Below are 21,928 nucleotides of genomic sequence, written 5' to 3' on the forward strand. Positions count from 1 at the left end.
AACCTCTTCAAACAGGTCTTATTACTATTGATTCTATGATCCCTATAGGATGCGGTCAGCGAGAATTGATTATTGGGGACAAATAGACCGATAAGATGGCAGTAGCTACAAATATAATTATAAATCAAAAAAATCAGAATGTAATATGTGTTTATGTTGCTATTGGTCAAAAAGTTTACCTTTGAACAGTGATTTCAATGATTATTTGGTCTTAGCCATTTGTCAAAACAATATTTATGATCTTAAAAATATGTTCAAACAATGTTTACCTTTCATGTATTTTGCATATAGTAGTTTAGTTCAAGTATAAAACATTGTTGTATGCTTATTGTAAAATAAGCAATCTGCGGTGAAGAAAATTTTAATTATTTTCACATCTATTTATTTTTGAATTCTTGCAAAGATGGATTGTTTCTTTTTCCTAGCTAGATCTATTCTTTAATTTGCAGCCATAGATGCAAAATTTTACACTTTTTAGGTATGATAGAGCAGTTGTTAGATTTAAGAGAATTAGTGATGAAAATTATATCTTGATTTATTTGTTGTGAGTTTGGTAATTTTTTGCAGTTAGTTTTGTAGTAATTCATTGTGATGAAATAGTTAGGAAAGAGAAATACAATATAATAGAAGATCAAGAAAATTAAAAATTGATCAACAATTATCTTGATTCTAATAATTGTATACTGATTTGGTCCTAATAAAAGGTACAGAGCCAAATCATATCAAAATAACAATGAATTATTAAAATCTCTAGATTTTAATTTAGTTATTACTCTATTTTTTTTCTTACTATAGTTTTTATGTTTTTTATATCTTTAATTAATTTATAATTATATTTTGGTTTCATCTTTTATTTAAACTATATTTCTTGTATAAATTAATTGAATTAATATAAATATATACATTAGAAATAATTAACATTATAATTTTTAACAATAATTAAAATCGTATTAAAATTTTAAAAAATAAAAATAGATAGTAATTATTCTACAATTATATATAAAATGATTTTATATCTATTATTATGAAACTGAAATTAATTCTAAATATTAAATCTTAAAATTCTATAAATCTCCTACACAACTTTCCCCACTTTGATACTCCTTTCATAATGAAGAACTGGAGAAGTCAAACACAAATGAGTATTTAGAAGATAGCTTTCTAACCCCATGAGAAGCATCTTGACCTCCTCACTAATTTGTTGCTCAAGTACAGATTGGAAGGCAACTTAACTTTGTTTTCTTTAAAAAAACAGTAACCAGATTATAATTTTGGGTAAAATTTCAAATGAAAAAGAAAATCCCACAATGACATCTTTTCAATCTAGTATAGATGATACAACTTTGATTCCTTGAGGGCAGATGTAAAATTGAAATAGGCGAGAACAGAAAACCACCTGTCTCTGTTCTTAAGCCTGTGTACAGCAATGGTATCAGGAATTAAACCATGAGAACACCTGCCATTAGCGAGAGGAAAGTCATACATAGCAGGCTTCGTGTTAAATCTGTTCTGAGCCTTGTTCCCTTCATTTAACCAAAGCCCTACCATCTTATCCTCTGGCCCTTCTGTCATGTTCTTCGGAATAGGAGACTCCTCAATCCATTTCACCAGATCCCATGAAAGGGCAAATCCCATACCAGACATATACTTGCCAAATGGATTCATTTCATCACAAGGTACAACAAACCCATAATAGGTGTCCTTCCTTGGCAAAGGCTTAAGTGACTCAGCCAACTTATCAACCCTAAAATAAATATCATCATCCACCTTCATAACATAATCATACTGCAATCCCAGTTTTGGCAGACTAGATAAATAAGCATAAGTCTTACCTTGGTTCATGTTCTCTTCACAGTTCAATATAATGATATCATTGTAGGCCATGATCTCCAGAGGCACAAGGATTCTTTGATCATCCTTTGTCAGATTGCAGAATACGAATCTCACGTCCACTTTTGCATGAACCGTGGATTGGATTCCATAGACCATGCGAAGAAAATGTCTCCTTTCATACAAATCTGCCCTTGTTAGAATTCCCATCAAAATACTGAACTCATAGCCAGGCTTATCAGATTCAATGACAGCAGTGGCGTTCTCCTTGATATCATTTGTGGTGTTTTGAACTTGATTTGGGCAGCTACAGTTGATGAAGATCTGATTGCCTTGAGAACCCACATAACTATTCTCATCTGTTCTTACAAGAAATGATGGATAGGATGAATTGGGATTGTACTGCAATAATCTGCCAAAACTAGATGGGCTTGTAACTATTTGTCTAAACTCTGATATATTGACGAAGGCTACTAACGAGACCAGGATTATAAATAGACATAGCAGTCCCGTCCTCGGTGCTGAGGCAGGGAAGAAGGAAAAAGAAAAGGATTTTCCAGTGTTCTCCATGAATCTTCTCGCTGATTGTGGTCTGCTATCATCAATTCTGATAGAATGAGATTAATTAAGCTTCACTTTCAAGTCTTTGAAGCTCCTCCGCTTGTTGGGTATTTAACGAGGGTTTGTTTTGGTTAAAGATAAAGACAGGAACAGAAAGGGCCAAACCCAAACAAAAGTTTAAAGAAAGGACGGGGCCAAAAAAAAAGACACAGTAGCGAGCAAAACGAGTTTCACAAGGAGAAAGAAACAAAACCTTAACTTTGTTGGTGCTTTTTCCTTTCAACAAGCGTTAACATCGTTATTTTTTTATTGGTTAGAAATAATATTTTCTGTTTAGGACTAATTCCGTCATTAAAAATTTTACATATTAAATTTTCTAGATTATTAGTTTTAGGTGTTTTGGTTGTGTTGGCTGCAGTATTTTTTAGAAGTATGTAGATATTTTGTCTTGTCGGTTAATGCTAGATTTCTTTAGAAAATTGTACACTTGTCTATAAAAGGGCACTATGTATTCATTTGAAATAATCATGAATGAATTATATATTCATTTGAAATCACGGTGAATGGAATATGATCAATTTTTATTCTACTACAACAATCAATTTTTATTTTGCCACAGCACATTGTGTATTGTGTTTCAAGTTTCTTGTGCCTCTGCCCGTCTATCAAATTAGTGTTAGAGCCTAGTTAAAATAAGGAGTTTGAAGGATTGAGTAAGGAAGATTGTAATAGAGAAGGGGATAGAAAGTCATATAAACTATTTCATTGTCAGATCCATAAGTTTCTTGTTGTCTTATTTAGCAATTGGTATATATGTGTATTTTTTTAATGAGTTTTTATCAGGCATGGCTTTAGGGAGTTTTCAGCCTTCAATTCCAATGTTTTTTTGGAAAGAATTATGATGATTGAGTTTTTTGAATGAAGCTTGTATTTGATTCCTATGAGTTATTAGATATAATCTTAAATGGTTATGTTGAACCTGTAGATGAGTCTACTTTAAATGCTAATTAAAAGAAAAAGCTTGATAAAAAGAGGCAAAAGAATAAGAAAGCTTTGCAGATTATTGGACAAGCACTAGATGACTCCATTCTTGGAAAAATTAAGCCAACTTTTACAAGCAAGCAAGCTTGGGACATTCTTGAGACTGCATATCAAGGTATAAGTAAGGTAAAGATTGTTAAATTACAATCACTTAGAAAAGAATTTGAGAATTTACAAATGAAGGATTATGATTCTGTAGATAAATTTTCAAATCATGTTATGAATGTGGTTAATCAAGTAAGGATGAAGGGTGATGAGATGTAGTGCCTGCCCCTAGTCTACATTTTTGAGTTACATTTCTGATATCATTGCCAAACTCTTTTAGGCCAATTTATGTTTGATGATTAGTATTATTATTTTAAAAATTATTAGATGTTGTTTTACACTCAGTTTATTATATGATGAGATTACTTGGTACTCTATATTTCATGCATGTATGATGATTATTCAATGGGTTCAGTTATCGATGATGATTAGTTAGATGGTTTATTATTCCATGTGCTTCTTATAGCTACTTACCCCATACTGCATGTGTATGGTGTGCGTGTTTGTTTTATTTATGTATGATATTTCTGATGTGGTTAAGGAAGGGAGTCATAGTCACCTGCTAGACGGGATCTACACGATGCACCACTTCCTGCCATTGTCTGTTTAGCTTAGAATATTGTGTTTGTACATGTGTGGATTTTATGCAGGTTGTAGGTACCGGGTATCAACTTCTCTGAATTGTCAGGATGAGCGTACCCTATCGCATTGTCTCAATGGTAAGAGAGGGGAGATAAACTCTTAAGTCCAATCCCTAAACCCTTTAGCCAATTGTCCTAATTGATAATTAGGACAAGTATCTGAGTTAAGTACCCTCCGAATGCATCAAATGATGTAATTTCAGGATTATAACCCTTTTTGTTTTGATTTAGTATGTGTTTTTCTATGTAGGGTTTTCGTATGTTGTTTATGAGTCCTTGATGTGTTTTCTATTAATTAAGTCTAATTAAAAAGATTAATTAATGATTTAATTTAATAGAGAATTAATATGATATCTTTAATATTTAATTAATTGAGAAATTAATTAAATAAAAGAACTAAATTTGGAGATTAAAGTTCAAAGATAAATTTAGAACAAGATAATATTTATTTAATTTAATAATAATATAATTGGAGTTCATTTTTAAATAAATGCTAAATATTATTGTTAATTAAATTAATTAAATATGTTATCAATTAAGTTTCTAAAATTAATTTAAAAAGTTGAAAGACATTAAATTATTAAAGGATTTTAGATCGCATGATCTAAGCATGAGTTTAAATTTGAGTAATAAATTAAAAGATTAAATTATAGAAATTAATAATGTTATTTTAATTTCATAAAGTGCACATAAGATTAAAGTAATAAATTAATTTAAAATAGAAGTCAAGTAGAAGATTAAATAAAGTTATTTAATAAATCAACTTAATGGGCATGAAAGTTGAATGCAAAATAAAAGAAAAGATAATAAAGGTTAATTTGGAGTTAACTGAGTTGTGCAAAGAGTCTTCTCGGGTGAACGCACAATTAGTCCCCTAATTTGAGGAGAAATTGCTTATCACAACTTTGGGGGTTCATTTTTGGGAGATACGAAGTTGGACGAAAATTTTTGGGGAGACAACTTTTGGAAGCGAATTTCAGAAGGATAATACCAAAGAAAGATTTTCGGAAGAAGGTTATTGAGAGGAGCGAATTCTCTTACAGTTCTTGGAGATTGCATAATAGCATCAGGATTAGGTAGGGTCTTGTGTTTTTTATTATCGATTAAATACGCAATTATCCTTTCCTGTCTTCTTCGTGTCTGGGGTTTGTAAATCTGAATTCTCTATGATGAATGTTTAAACATTACAATATTGAAATTTATCAGATGCTTGTCTATAAACTTCTGTATACAAAATTTGAATGGGAAGGGTTGAATCTAATACCGAAATTCTAAATTAGAAGTTCGGATTGACTATATTTTTATACCAATTTAATGAAGGAGGCAATGTCTTTTAATATATTTATATGTTTAAGAATTAAATTAGCATATTTATAAATTTATATATATATATTTTTTTTATTCAAACAAAATTAAATTTCAAAAAAAAAAAAAAAAAGATTGATTAAAAATAGATTCGTTGTTTTTTTTTTTTAAAAAAGAAAAATAATATATATTAATGTAATTAGTGGGGGGGAGGGAATTATCCCATGCCCACCCCCACTGTCAGCAGAGCCGACAGTACCTACATCGCAGGTACTGTGATGGCAGGTACAGAGTACCTGCTGCCACAGGCCCTACGACCGCAGGCCTGCGGCAGACCGTAGGGTCTTTAATTAAGCTGACGGGCTTTAAAACATTTTTAAAAAGGTTTTGTTAATTCATTTTTTTTATATATAATTTTTATTATTTATTAAAAAAAATTTTATTATTATTTAAAATTTTTAATTAATAAATTTTATTTTATATATATATATATATTTTTAATTAATAAATATTTTAATCTATATTAATATTTAATAATTAAATATTAATACATTTAACATAGTTTGTAAATATTAATTTATTAATAATTTTGGATAAATATTAATAAATTAACGATTAATAAATAGATTAAAATAAGTAATTAGAACAAGTATTTATTGATTAATTTAATTAAAATTAGTTTAATTAAAGTTAATTAATAATGAATATTATCTGATTAAATGGTAGAATTGGAAGATTGACTTAATGGAAGTTATTATAGAAATGGGTTAATCGTAAGGGGTAGATATGAAAACTTAGTTACTTGAAATTCGACATTAAACTAAAACATAAACCTTACCTTAACTCAATAATATACTTTCAAATCCAATCTCTGAGACTTTGATGTTGTCTTTGTGCTTTGAGTGTTATGGGGTTGGTTTAGCGTTGACCAGTTTAGGTTGTTACCAGAGGTTCGGGGTTGTGAATGTGATGTCATGATAATTTGGTCTCGATCTTTCTTAACCCGACCATGGTAATGTGATGGAGTGCTCTATGACATGATTGTATTTACTAGTTGTTATTGCTTTCTGTCTTCTTATGTGACGTTGTGGTGTATATGTATTTGAGATACCTAACTTAACCATTTTTGAGTCTCGATCAATTATATTTGATAACCATTTTTGAGTCTCGATCAGTTATACTTGTATTACCTTCTGGTTGCTTTGAAGAGAACTGAAGTGTTCGTTTAAATCTTGATGATGTCATGTTGTGACATGTGTTGACTTGACCATTTTGGAGTCTTCGATCAGTATCGTAATTTACTATTGGGATACTTTCTGGTTGCTTATTGGAGAACCATTGGATTTTGTGATTTATCATTGATGCCTTCAGTTGCTGATAGAGAACTGTCGTGATCATATGATTATTATTTGATGCTTATCTGTTGCTCATGAAGAACCGATGTAATTTTTATGGCTTATCTTTTATGATGTTTTTCAGTTGCTTTTATAGGACTGAGGTGATTTTATTATGATTCTTTGATTTGTGATTTCATGAGTCTAGGGTAGGTTATCTATGTGTAGTGTCAGAAAGTGGCTTGCAATGGGGATCGGGGCCCTAAGAGGCTGCCTAGAGTAACCCATTGTAAGTTGTTTTAATAAGTGAAAACATTTACACTAAATGAGAGAAAATGAACCTATCAAGATAATTGTATGTTATCTCCCATGCCTTGAGTGCTAGTATAGACTAGGATGGGGTAGAGAGAACGCTTGGTTACGACCTTGCATTCCGTAGTATGCCTCGTCAGTACAAGAGGATACTAGTGGCCGTAGGGATCAGTAGGGACCCGGGATTCCTAAGGGATTTCTCGGGTAACTTCTACGTGACTTTTGCGATGACACTTTCCCACTTGCATATTAGGTTTCCTACGTGTCTTGTGGTACCTCTGGGATTTAGATGTTGATCTTTTTAGGAACCCTTGAGTTAGCATACTTATAGGATTTCTTGGACTTAGAGAGCATTTATGATTATAGGTTTTGTTATCCTATTTGGGACTTGAGACTATCTCCTCAGCGCGGTGGGAGTGGACCATTTAGGTTCCACGTGGTTGGGTGGTAGTGCTTTTTACTCTTACCATTGAGATCCGTTCCGTGGTCACCGTGGATGGAGTTTTCGTGATTGGCATTTACCTTCACTATGTTCTTGGATTATTATGATGGATGGTTAGATTTTATGATAGATGTTTTATCATTATGGATGTATGGACATATCAAGTATGGTGAATAGTTTTGTATATATTTTTACTGTACTTTGTATCATGGATTCATGGAGGTTGATGTATTTCTATTTTTACATATGTATATTCTTTTAAGCCTTTCATACCCTATGACTTGTACAGTGGATGATTGAGCATTCTGAATTAATTTGCCAAGAGGCATTCGGAACAAATGTATAATATGAACATGAGATTTCTGATTATTCTTTCATATGTATGTGATAGTTGTTAGACTTAGAATTAATTAAATTTAAACGTGACTCAACATCTTGGGATCTTTAAGAAATGTAACTTACAATGTATGTTGTCGATGATTACATGTTATTGCTTCTGCTACTATGTGTTTGATGTGTATGTTATACCTTCTTACTTTAAAAAAAATTTTTTTTTAGCAAACTTAATGAAACTTTAGGTTAATTCTTTTGGATCCCTTGGCAGGGCGTTACATGAGTTTACTGATTAGAAAGTTGTAGAGAAGATTTCAAGAAGTTTGCCTTCTAAATTTGATAATATTGTGGTTGCAATTGAAGAATCTAAAAATTTAACAACATTATCTATAGATGAGGTGTTTGGATCTGTGTATAATCATGAAGATAGGTTGAACAAGTGGAATGGTAATTCTTTAGAGAATGCATTCAAAACACAAATGACATTTGGTAGAGGCAGACAAAGAGGAAATTCCAAATTTAGAGGAAGAGGAAGAGGCAAATAAAATTTTCAAAAGAAAGAAGGAAAGAGTCTACATCTAGGAGGAAGGAGAAATCAATACTTCAACTCAAGGGGATGCTGTGATGTCTACCTCTGCAACACCAAAGCCACATCAGCAATCTCCATACAAAAGAAAGAAAATTCAACATGAGTCAAAGTCTTTTGAATATTGACTAGTCAACATTAGTCGATTAACTATTATTAATTTTAATAAAATGATACATATACATATATGCTCAAATTTAAAGAAGCCATAATTTCATTACCAGCATACTAAGATGTACCAATTATGTTGACCATGTTGACAGAAGCTCAAGAACCTCTCTAAGAACACAAGGGTGACTATATTGTAGGAGTTCTTTACCACCCTACCACAAAGCTGTTAAGCTTCTCCGAAATCTTTCCTAACATGAAAGATACCTAGCCCAGCATTGAGGAAGGCTAAACAAACAAAACTAAGAGAAGAGTAATAGAATAGTGTGGTTAAAAGAAATCATGTCCATCTCATAAAGAAACATAAGAAATGTTCTTTCAGTTTTTTTTCAAAGTACATTGAAAATCATAATACCACCATATTTCACAATGAAGCATTATTATTTCTCTCAATAAAAAAATCCTACAAATAGTAGGTCATTATGGAACATAATCAAACATTATAAATTTGAAAACCATATTCCTTGAGCTCAAGAATGCCAATGCAAAAATAGATAAATCACATGATTTCAATAGTTTAATGCATTTACTTGAGTTTGTACCTATGTCTGCTAATAATCACTTTTATGTAATTTCATGACTAATCAAACAAGAGTAGCACACATTAAGTTCAATTCATAAGGATTTCTATACGTGTTTACACGCACTACAGAGGATCACATCCTCAATGTTTTTAATGCAAGACAACACATAAAATACAATCAAAATTGATACGATTGAAACTTGCAAGAGACTTGTATCATTCAAATCACTGGAATCAGAACACTTATAACATCATATGTGCTTATTTGATATTTATTGTTCTCTGGATACTTACAATAGTACAATAGTGATGGTGTATTTACATTGTTGGAATTGATAACATATAGTCATGTTTTATCTGTTGCCATCTCTAAGAGGTCTTTGGAGATCATTTAGTTAACATTTTCTATCATATTAGTTGATAATGTCTTGAAATCATGTAACTTGTTAACAAAATTACTTTCCTATTCACTCATTTCCTTGCAAGGATAAATCAATGAGGATTATAGTGTTCAACCTTATACTTCCCACCACATAAGGAAACAACACACTTGTACTAATAAAGGAATTCAATAATGTAATAAGAAATGCTAAAATAACAAAGAGATTCATTTTGCATTATCATCATATAGGCATACAATAATTCAAATGTGTCTTAACACCTATTAAATCAAGGTTTGCACTCACAAAATTTGGTTTATACCATAAGGTATGGTGTTTATAACATGTGATCAATGCAATTTGTTTAATAATCCAACACATTAGGAATGCACAGAATGATGTGTGACAACTAGTCTTATATTCCCCCTCATATAATTAAATATCACAGTTCATTCAATGAATCATGATAAGTCAAGTGTATGTGTTATGCATTTGGCATGATATAATTTCAGTTTCATGTCTTGTAAATTTTGTTAGTTCAATCTTATAGAAAAATAGTAAGATATACATGAACATGATGAGTGACTCAACCACTATGTGGGGAACATACCATTTGTTGATCCAAGAGTTTTTTACAAATGACTTTTAGTAATAGTAGATATCAAATTTCTATAAATCACAAGATTCAACACATAGGCATGTAAGAAAACACTTATAGTCAAGTTTTGACTAACATTGAATAGAGGAACATAAAAAAAATTAACACTATTTTGATTTCAATATGATCCTAATATATGAAAGAAACAATCATATGTATCGGCTAAGAGAACATGAGTATTATCATTTGTTGTTCTCATATCACACAAGCTTTTAACATGCATTGGTAGCTTTTCTTGGTATTCAAATATCAAGTTATTCAGTAACAGTGCCCCCTAGGATGGTAGATGATCCTCCTAAAGGGATGACCCAAGTTGTGTCCTAAAAAATTTCTAAGTTAGAGGTAAGTAATTTTTTCTGTCACATAGGCAGCTCAAATCGACCCCTATTAACAGGGATAGTTCCTTACTGACTCCTTATTTTGGGTAGATTTTGTAAGCTTTGTATATTGGTTGGTTTGGTTGTAGTTGGATAGTTCCTTGGCCAATGTCAAATTAGTGATAACTATATCATTTACTATACTCATGGGTCTATCTCACAAGAACACAACATAGAGTAGATTCGTAGTCTTCTACAGGTATAAGGTATCTTGAGATAACCAACAAAAACCCCTACTAGAACAAACTAAAAGAAAATAGAATAATATTTTCCACTATAATTTTCCATAAGGATTACATATATACACTTTCAATATCGTTCAAAAAGACATTTATAAAAGAAGGGTACCTTGAGTTGCTTGGAGGATAAGCATATTTCAGTGATGACCCCATAACTCTCCCCTCTAATCCTCTATAGATTTCCAACACACCCCTATCTCATTCCTCTAGGACCAACTAATATTTAATTCTAGATAAATACAAGCTAGAGTTAGAGTCTCCATGGAAGTAATATACTGACATAATCATCACAAGTTCCTTATGGGCTACTAATTGCTAGTTAAGAGAGTATGAATAGTAAAGCATCTAGATCTGCTCAACAAATTAACTAAATGTCCATATATATGAAGCATCTAGATCTAATCAAGCCTAACTTTCATGGAGGCAGAATATTAGGTGGTGAAACAACTATTGAAAGAGGCTCACTTAATTTCTTCTCCACTTTTTAATCATCCATCACCCCACAACATAATACAAAAACCCATTGAGATAACTAATAATGGATTCTTTGCTTCTCACAGTTACATAATAATTTCTAGTCAATACTTATCCATCAAAATAAATTTTAAAGATGTCAACAATTATACAAATGGAAAAAGGAGACCAATTAAATAAAAAATATAAAAAATGGAGTTGTGACATCCTTCCTCCCTTATAAAATGCATCGTCCACAATGCAAATATATAAGAATTCACAATCACATCAAGTACATACAAGAAAATTATTTAACGAGAATAAGTCTAACTTCTATTTTCAGGATAATGCATATATTCACATTCAATTCTATCAAAATGATAACTTTCATCTACTTAAATATGGTCAAATTTTCATTCCTTTAAATGAAACCTACATTTCATTTCAATGCATTGTAATAAATTCCACACATACTCTCATGGGAACAATCTTCTCAAGAAAATATTATTTAAAACATATTTGAAGTAAATTTTTTTAGAGTAAATAGCATAGATTTCATATAAACACATATATAAGTTATCATTTCAAGAACATTCTATGTGAGTGTGTGAATTCCATTACCATTCTATAGTATTACAAGGTTAGACTACCTCTCTTTGACAATATTCCCCCTTTCTTATGGTGTGTCGTTCCCTTTGTTGCATTACAGGAAAAACACCAAATGTCAGTCCATCGTATATCATAAATCAAATCTATTTTCCAATGAATTATAAAATCAAATACTTCCTTTTCTCAAGAAGTCTCAAAATTAAGTAACATATTACCTTAAAATCACATGATATTACACACATACCTATGCTTACTTACCATATCATGGTATCACCTTTGGATTTGGCCCCACTAGTAGGTACTTATTATCCACATCCTACCATACTTTTATGCATGTGCTCACAATACCTTTAGCTCATACATAATGTCAATAGCTAAGAAGATAATTTTTTAGTTATAAATATCAAGAGTCAATATTTTCCTTTAACTCATCTTTAATCAAACCTTGATCTTGAGTAACAAAATTAATCAATCATATGTACCATCTACATGCCATGCTCACTAAAGGAGTAAGTGTCCACATCAATAAGTCAATGCCCATGAAACATAATCAAGTAATGTAATCATGATACATCTAATTCGTCATCATTTGAATCATCATGAAATACAAATACATCCACACATAAAATCATCAATGTAGTCATCAACATTTGATCAATATAATAGAATGATCAATGATAGAAAGTCACACAATCAAATGTGTCAAGTAGCATTGACCCAAAGTTCTACATTGATAGGTAATAAAACCAAATCCAAACCAAACATATTGACCTAAGGTCTAAGTTGAATACATAATAACCAAGTCTATGTCAAACAAAATATTGACTAGAATTCTAAAACTAGACAACTCAAGATGACCAAATCAATGAAGTTGACTAAATAAAATGAATCAACAACTTTCTATAAAGAAGTCAAATATATGGTGGGTTATCATATAAACATAATACCAATGCAATATATTTCTAAAAATAAATCAAAGAAGGATCTATACATACCCTTTTTGCATTCTCATAGGATGATCGCATTTCCATGCACTTGCCACTTAGGCCAAAAGTCAATTCAGCGTAGTCAAAAGTCATCTACAATTAGTTGAATCAACAAGTAGATACACATCTTCCAATTAATTTTGCAACTTCATTCTACTTCTCAACTTACATGTCGAAATGATAGGTGTAATAAAAATTACATTTCATAACCAATTATCGACCAAATTGTCAAACACAACATGTGAGCACATGACTATGCCATAAGTGAAAATATCAAAGAAGTTGGCCTAAATGTCCAATTTTATTCTATCCTATGTAAGAACAATGTCCTGCTAAGAAATTGCCACAATATCAATTGTATGAATACATAAATAAGAAAGCAAAACCCTAGTTGAATAGTCAACAACTATTTCATTCACCATGTTCACAAGTTATCAAATAATTATTTATTTAAGAATGTAACACATTACATTACCTAGGGATGTTGACCTACATGTAATCCATCCATAAAAATGCATGATTTAATAAATACATGAAGCATAATCTAAAGCATCATACCTCAATGGGCATCATAGAAGATGTCGACCTGCATATCGGACATGGAACAATAAGAAAATCATATAGGTGCAACACTTTCTACCATATGATCTAAACCATTAAGTAAATCATCTAGGTATGCTCACCAATCACCTGAAAGGATCAGTAAATCTAGTATTTATAAATTTAGTGACCTTAGGCTCTCAAGCCCATCTCATCACCATAGTGTTCTTAACCAACATATAAGCACAAGTTGTGATGCATGTCCTTCACACCATTCAATTATCACATAAAATATGGTTGAGGTGCTTTCCTACCCAGCCATGAAGCCTTACACTTCCTTGGGATCCTACCTAACTCGTAGAACACCCAACCCTGTAATGTCCAAATATTACCAATAAGAATTTTCTTGGGATCCTACCTAACTCATAGAATTTCCCAACCCAAAAATGCCCTAGTAATACAAAAGCTACTCTCTTGGAATCCTACCTAATAGGTAGAATTCTCAACTATGATATGCCCATATAGTACCAACGATAGGAGGTATCTAGTGCAGCCATGAAACATACTACCTCACACATATGTCTAACCACACATATTCCCATATAATCATAATCATGGATGTGGCAGGGAGAAAAAACAAGGGCAACATAACTTTGGCCAAAGCATTTCCTAGTGCTAGTATTACACTGGTAGGTAGAGTGGAAAATGAAAGCATCACCTTTACCCCTCTCTATTTGTCCACATTAGGCACTCACACTAGAAGGTATGCTTTCCAAAATAAAACAAAAATAAAATAAAATAAATGCAAAAGAAAGAATGGCATGTTCTTCACAATCTACTCCTTTCAAAATCCTATCAATGTTCTATAATAAACATGATAGATGACATCAGTTTCAAATCACAAGACATCATTTAAAATACACACACACCCTAGCCACCTCAAGATCAAAGAAATCTTGAAAACAAGATTCATAATTGTCAAATCAAAGTCCAAGAAGGAGGCCCAAAATCAATAAAATAAAAGTGAACAAGAGTCACAGTAGATAGGTCACATAAGAAATCAGTGGCTAGGTAGTCACAAGAAACATTTTCAAGGTAGCCCCTCACCACATCAAGGTTGATAAAAAATGAACATAAACAAATGAAAACCCAATTCACATAAAGCTCAATGACTCTCACCAGTCACCAAGGAGTAGATGTTTAACATGACCTTGCATCCAAGGGCCACTATGAACATAACCAAACTTCACATGCAACATATGCAATTTAACTTGATAATCACACATTTCTAAATGCAAAACGGAACATGCAATACTTTTGTGAAAGAAATCCATGTTCTTCCTACTTATCATACTAGGTTACTCAATGAACCTCATGAATCTAGCGTAAAATAAAAATAAATTCTTGCACCACATGTGCATCACATGTCATTTACATAATAAAAAGATATTTTCATTTCTATCAAAAGCCAAACCTTGAATTCATGGGCACTCATAAATCTACTGCAAAAGTCAACCATCATTTGAATAGCTCAACAATTAATAGAAATGCATGCCCTTCTTGCATCACATATGTAAATAAATAAATACTTAAGTATACTACAACAATAGGCATATCATATCATCACATAATTTAATCAAAATATAATTATAACCATATGAGATATGAAAATTACTAATCCTTCCATAAACTTTCCATTTTGACAATCTTTAAATGAATGAAATTTGAACTCAAAATCATGACATGCATAAAGAGGATCATATCCTTCTATGTCAAAAGTAATCATAACCAAGAGACACAATCATGCAACCCATGTCATCAACTCATACAACATAAAGTAACTAGTTGACTTACAGTTGTGTGTCTAGCATAGTGAACTCAAGGCCCAAGTGTGGAACCAAGAGCTCTAATACCATATGTAATGTCTTCCTCTACAACACCAAATCCACATCAACAATCTCCATAAAAAAAATAGAAAATTCAACATGAGTCAAGGTCTTTTGAATATTGACTAGTCAACATTAGTTGATTAACTATTATTAATTTTTTTTAAATGATACATATACATATATGTTCAAATCTAAAGAAACCATAATTTCATTACCATAATACCAAAATGTACCAATTATGTCGACCATATTGACAAAGGCTCAAGAACCTGTCTAAGAACACAAGGGTGACAATATTGTAAGAGTGATTTACCACCCAACCATGATGCTATTAAGCTTCCCCAGAATCTAACATGAAAGATATCTATCCCAAGATTGAGGAAGACTAAACAAAAAAAACTAAGAGAAGAGTAATGGAATAGTGTGGTTAAAAGAAATCCTATCCATCTCATAAAGAAACATAATAAATCTTCTTTCAATTGTTTTCCAAAGTAAATTGAAAATCATAATACCACCATATTTCACTATGAAGCATTATTATTTCTCTCCATAAAAAAATCCTACAAACAGCAAGTCAAAATGGAACATAATAAAAAATTATAAATTTGAAGACCATATTCCTTGAGCTCAATAATACCGATATAAAAATAGATAAATCACACAATTTCAATAGTTTCATGCATTTACCTGAGTCTATACCTATGTCTGGTAATAATATCTATAAAAAAAAAGTAATTTCATGACTAATCAAACAAGAATAGCACACATTAAGTTCAATTCATAAGGATCGCTATACGTGTTTATATGTACTAAAAAGAATCACATCCTCAATGCTTTTAATGCAAGAAAACACATAAAATACAATCAAAATTGATATGATTGAAACTTGCAAGAGACCTATGTCATTCAAATCATTGGAATTAGAATAGTTATAACATCATATGTGCTTATTTGATATTTATTGTTCTCTAGATACTTACAATAGTACAATAGTGATGGTGTTTTTGCATTGTTGGAATTGATAACATATAGTCATGTTTTATCTGTTATCATCTCTAAAAAGCCTCTAGAGATCATTCAGTTAACATTTTCTATCATATTAGTTGATAATGTCTTCAAATCATGTAGCTTGTTAGTAAAATTACTTTCCTATTCATTCTCTTCCTTGCAAGGATAAATCGATGAGGATTACAGTCTTCAACCTTATACTTTATGAGGCCTCGCCCTGACCTATCATAGCATAGTGATACATTACTATTATTTTGATACTCACAACTTGAGATGTCAAGACATTATCTGATGCTTTGAACATATTATATTATTTCATGTTGTGTGATGTTTACGTTCAGAGATATTGATGTTTTTCATTTAATGTTTTATGTATATGTATGTTGAAGAACTAAGTAAATGTGGGATTAACACTTTGATTATGGAATTTTTATGATTAAGGATATAAGTAGGATGAAAGAAACCCTTATTTATGTATGCTTCCATTTATGTGAATTTTTGATATGTATATACATATGTGCATGTGATTTTACGAGACTACTGATGTGTGCAATGAGTGTGCAGGATATTTTAGTCGAGAAACCCGATGAAGGAACAGAACTAATCCCTATGTGCTAATTTTGAAAACCTTGTTGTTCGTAATTGAAGTATTTTAAATGTGAGATGTATGTATGTATCTTTCTGTGATCAGTAAATGTTAATGTTCGTAACTATGTTCTTTTAGTGTCGCTTGACACTAGTGAATTGTTTATGTTCTTTAGTGTGCTAGTTAGGGTTAGCTATGTAACCTTTGGACCTAAGTCAGATTAAGTTAGTGTCTTTTTGCTAATTTGGTTCTTAATCGAGTTTAGTCACCCTTAATCTAGATTAGTGCTTAATCTGCTTTTTTAGAGTTGTTAGATGGTCCTAATTATTTCTTAGCTTTTTTTTGGTTCCAAACCTATTCCTAAGGCTTTTAAACATGAAATATTTATACCCAAAGAGTATGGGTATGAGTTGGGGGCATTTTCTAGCCCCTAAGCCCCTTTTATTGACTTTTGAGGTCACTCAAAAAGTCTATTTTTGCCTTTGTACGAAAATTGCAAGTGGCTACCATGAGTTGCATTACCTCACCTCCACTTAGTGGTTAACCTTAGTATGGGTTGAGTTAGAAACTTCTAGATTAGTAGGTGGGTGGGGGAAGTTATTTCCCTTTTTGGTGGTTGAGTTTGAGACTTATTTAGAGGTCCTTCTTGGAGTAGTTTTAGTTGTTACCCAATCTCTACTTTTAGAGAGGAGTCTTGGAAGAGTGAAGGAAGGAAGGGAAAAGCTCTACTCAAATTTGTTCATTTGCCATTACCTCTTTGTGAAGGTAGGAGTTTTCATCCCCCTTGTTCAATTTGTCATGCTTGTTTCATGCTTATGCTATGGTGTTGTTATTTGGATGCTTGTATGTATGTTGGGTATGTTGGGAAGGATTGCAACCATGTTTTTTGAATGTTTTCCTTTCATGTTTATGTTTGAATTTTGATGTTTTCTTGTATGGGTTTTTTGGTATTACTCACCCTTGGAGAGGGTAGAAGTGACCGATTTTGGGAAAGGTCTTTTTAGTTGGACTCCAAAAAGTGTAGAGTCTCTTCTCAAGATGAGAAGAGGGAGAGAGGGTAGGGTGTTATGGGTCCCTACCTGTCAACACAAACCTCATATGAGTTTGGTATGTTAAAATGGAAGAATAGAAGTTCTTGGTTTATAGTCCCGACTGGGCATCTATTTTGGTGTTGTGCCTAACTTCTCTTGTTGGAAGAATCCACCTTTCCCTAGTTTTGATTCATTGTGAATCCTATTGTAAAAACCTAGTAAGAATATGCATGTTTGATTTGTCTCTTGGTCATGCTTGTTGACACCTAATTAGATTATATTCTCTCCACGGTTCTTAGAAAAGTGTTGCAAAAATTGTTATGGAACCCTTGATGAGGGTCATGAAGGAAATTCAATTAAATTGTTGTAATTTTGGGATTGAAATCCTATGTAATTGTATTTCAAAACTTTGTTGTAATGCAAACGACGCCGGGTTTTCTTCCTGGTTCTTTTCCTATTGAGCATTTGAATCAGGTTTGCCAATAAAATGGTGTTTGAGTAATATTGCTTATCATGCGATTTAATCGTAATTTTTAGTTATTTGGATGCACATCAAAAATAGGATGAAATGATGATGGTTTAGTTAAGCAAAATTTTCAAGTTTCCTTATATGTTAAAAATGAAAATTATGTTAAGGAAAGAAAAACGGTTATGGTTGATATTTCAATTCAAGTTTGTTTAGGAGATCAAATAAGTCATGTATTATTGTGACAAAACTATTAAATCCATGTTTTAAATCCATTCAATAAAATACCCCTTTTTGTCAAAGAAATAAAGTGGCTTGAAAATGTATACTTAGAAAAATTATGACTTCAAAAAAAAAAAGTGTTCCAAGAGAGTAAAAACTCTCTGGTTTTTGTAAGGAGAACCAATTTATTCCCCCATTGTAACAGAGAATCTTTAAAAGATTCCTTTTCATATTTTGGTTGGAAAATATATTTAAATTAACCAAATTATAAATAAATATATCAATGCAAAAATAAACTTTTAACATATTAACTATCCTAAATATCCTAAGTCTAACCACATAACTTTATGTCTTAAATGCTTAACCATCTCCCCTTGGGTGTCAGTTGGTTATACATTTTTAAAATGTTTTTTGTTTAAAAAAAAAGTCAATATTGATCATGAGGGTGATGTCACCTTGTCCCCTCAATTTGACCTTGTGCAATGGTAAAAGTTCTTTTTGGGATATGTTGGTGTGTTAGTGTTTTGTTTTAAAATTGAATTAATTTTAAAAGTGGTATCAATTTCCCACTTGACTTGGGACGCTTGTTTCCCACCTATGCATGTCCCTTGGTTGCCTATGCTTGTGCCTGCCTTGCTTTGGGCAAAGCATTGTCCAAAGGACAACGCTTGGGATGTGCATGTCCTTTTGCGCAAGTGCTTGGGAAGGTATAGGGCGAGTTTAGGGGGGGTTAGTAAGTAGGTTAGTGTTAGTATTAATGTTAGTTAATGTGTTAAGAAAGTTTTTAGAATATGTTATGTTATGATTTTGTTAGTGACTTTTTTTTGTTAATTGTTAACAATTTTAGTTAGTTGTTATGTTAATATAGTTTTGTTTAATTTTGTAATATAATTTTAGTTAGTTTTTATATTAATGTTTTTTTTTTTTTGAATATTATTTAATTTAAATTTAAAAGATAGTTTAAATTTAATTAAGTTTAGATTTAGTTAGTTTATTTTTAATTAATTTAGTTGGTTAATTATTTTAGAAAGTTTTAATTAAAAGATTAGTTAAATTTAGTTGTTGTTATTTTAATTAAATTTACATTTAATAAGTTTTAGTTAATGTTTTTTGGAGTAGTATTAGTTAGTGGTCTAAATATTTATTTAAATATAATTTTGTTAGTTTTAATCGAGTATTTGGTTAGTAATTGTTAAAATTAGATTCTAATTAAGAAGTAAATTTAAATTAAGTAGAATTAATGAAATAATGAAACAAATGTCGATATCATTTTTATAACGAAAGTTGAAAATCTTAACGATGTATTCGTCCACAAGAGTTTATATACTTAAGATGAAACGTAAAGAACCTTTACTTAAAATGTGATCTTAACCATATCAAACTTAGAGCATTTTAATTATTAATTTAAAAATAAATTAAAAAAATTGTTCTTGCCTCGTAGCTTTGGGCACGACATTTTGGCGTTAGAGCCTAGTTTCAACACTAGGAACCTTAGACCATTGTGCTTCCTAAACTTAACACAAACTTTTAATTGTGTAGATGCCTCCTGTTACTTGAAGCAACCGGCGAGGTAGAGGTCGTAGGGCAAGGGGTGGTAGAGTGGGACAAGAGGATGGACCACCTCCACCACCACCTCCACCTCCACCACCATCAAACTCGAACCAGGACATTATAGATACACTTCAAATATTGATCGGTGTAGTTCAGCACAGAGTAGTACCTGTAGTTCAGCTAGGTCAACAGATTCCAGTAATTGAAGCAGAGGGACCCAAAGGAATTTGACTTGGGCCACCATACTTTACCAGTTCCACTGAGGGAACAGTAGTAGAGGCATGGTTATAGAGCCTACAATGGTGCTTTGGGTTACGCCCTTATGGGAGTAATCTAAAGGCATGCCTAATAGTTCATCAGTTGAGAAAGGATGCCTCCAATTGGTGGCATCAAGAGGAGACCATAGGAGGAGTGAGGATGGACACCCTCACATGGGAGTCTTTCCTAGAAAGATTCTGAGAGAGGTACTTGTTAGAGAATTTTTGACAGAAATAGATAGAGGAGTTTCATTCTCTTTATCAGAGAGGTCTTATAGTGGCTCAGTACAAGAGGAGGTTTCTCAAGCTCCTTCCTTATGTGGAATACATGAAGGATGAGAAACTACAGGTGCATCGCTTTATCATGGGTCTGAATTTCTCACTTCAGGGTCCAGTACGAATGGCCTTCCCTACCACCTTCAGACAGGTAGTGGAGATAGCACTAGTTGCTGAGGATACTCGAGGTAGGCAGGAGTCATAGGATTGGTCTTAGAACCGAAACTCTACCCAGTAGAAAACCCCTTGGAAAGGAAATCAAAACTATACAGCAAGGTTCTCTAAGGGCCAACAATCTCAACAGCTAAAACTCCAGCAGCAGCAGTAGCAGAAACCTTCTCAGAGTTATCAGGACTCCAAGCCCAAGCAGTGGTAGTCACAGTGTCCTAAGTAGGATCAAAAAGTATAGGCCCCATAGTCACAGTTAGTGAAGATTCAACAATCTCCTAGGGGTGGATACAGTGGATCTAGTAGGTTAGGAGGCCCATAGTAGTCTGGATCACAAGGTGCACGATCTTATACTCGAGAACCATGCTACACTTGTGGTGGCATGGGTCATATAGCTAGGGAGTGTCTGCAACATCAAGCATCCGGTGGCCCACAGTGGATCTAGCAAGTCAGGAGGCCCATAGCAGTCTGGATCATAGGGTGCATGATCTTATACCCGAGGACCATGCTACACTTGTGGTGGCATGGGTCATATAGCTAGGGAGTGTCCGTAGGGTTAGAGTAGGGCTTTTTCAAAGCTGATAGTTGGTGACATGGGTAGATCCCACAGAATTTTTGCAGCGGTTGAGAACTACCAGGCTGAGCATCAGGCCATAGTTATAGAGGCTTTGGGTATTATTTAGGGCCGTATGGTTGCAATTTTATTTGATTTCGGAGCTACTAACTCTTTTATATCTCCATATGTGGTGGAGTGTTGCGGGCTAGTGGTAGTTAGACAAGATATTAGTTGGGAAGTAGAGTTAGCCTCAGGAGCTAGAGTGGCAATTAGTTCCATGGTGCAGAATTGTCAGATGCAGATTGGAGACATGTCCATGATGTCTGATCTACGCATTACCCCTCGAGGTTCTTATGATGTTGTTCTTGGCATGAATTGGCTTTATGCCCATAGTGCCAAGATGGATTGTCGACAAAAAAGGGTGAAATGTGTGGATGATGATGGTATCTCTAGGGATATCTTCAAAGTGAAGAGACCTATATCCATTTGTATGATTTCCACTATGCAGCTTAGACGGTGCATACAGAAGGGATGTTAGTTGTTTGCTATCACCAT

The 21,928-nt window shown here is 32.5% G+C and overlaps 1 protein-coding gene across 1 annotated transcript; it reads right to left on the reverse strand.

The window, feature by feature from the left end:
• Positions 1-1,282: 1,282 nt before the first annotated feature.
• Positions 1,283-2,400, reverse strand: LOC149553323 (beta-1,3-galactosyltransferase pvg3-like). The gene has a single exon (XM_089790316.1). The coding sequence runs from the start codon at positions 2,398-2,400 to the stop codon at positions 1,324-1,326; it is 1,077 nt and encodes a 358-aa protein (XP_089646442.1). The 3' UTR covers positions 1,283-1,323.
• Positions 2,401-21,928: the final 19,528 nt, after the last annotated feature.

Source organism: Cupressus sempervirens, chromosome 6, assembly GCF_028749045.1.
Source record: "Cupressus sempervirens isolate cs-2001-9-10 chromosome 6, ASM2874904v1, whole genome shotgun sequence".
Classification (NCBI taxonomy): domain Eukaryota; kingdom Viridiplantae; phylum Streptophyta; class Pinopsida; order Cupressales; family Cupressaceae; genus Cupressus; species Cupressus sempervirens.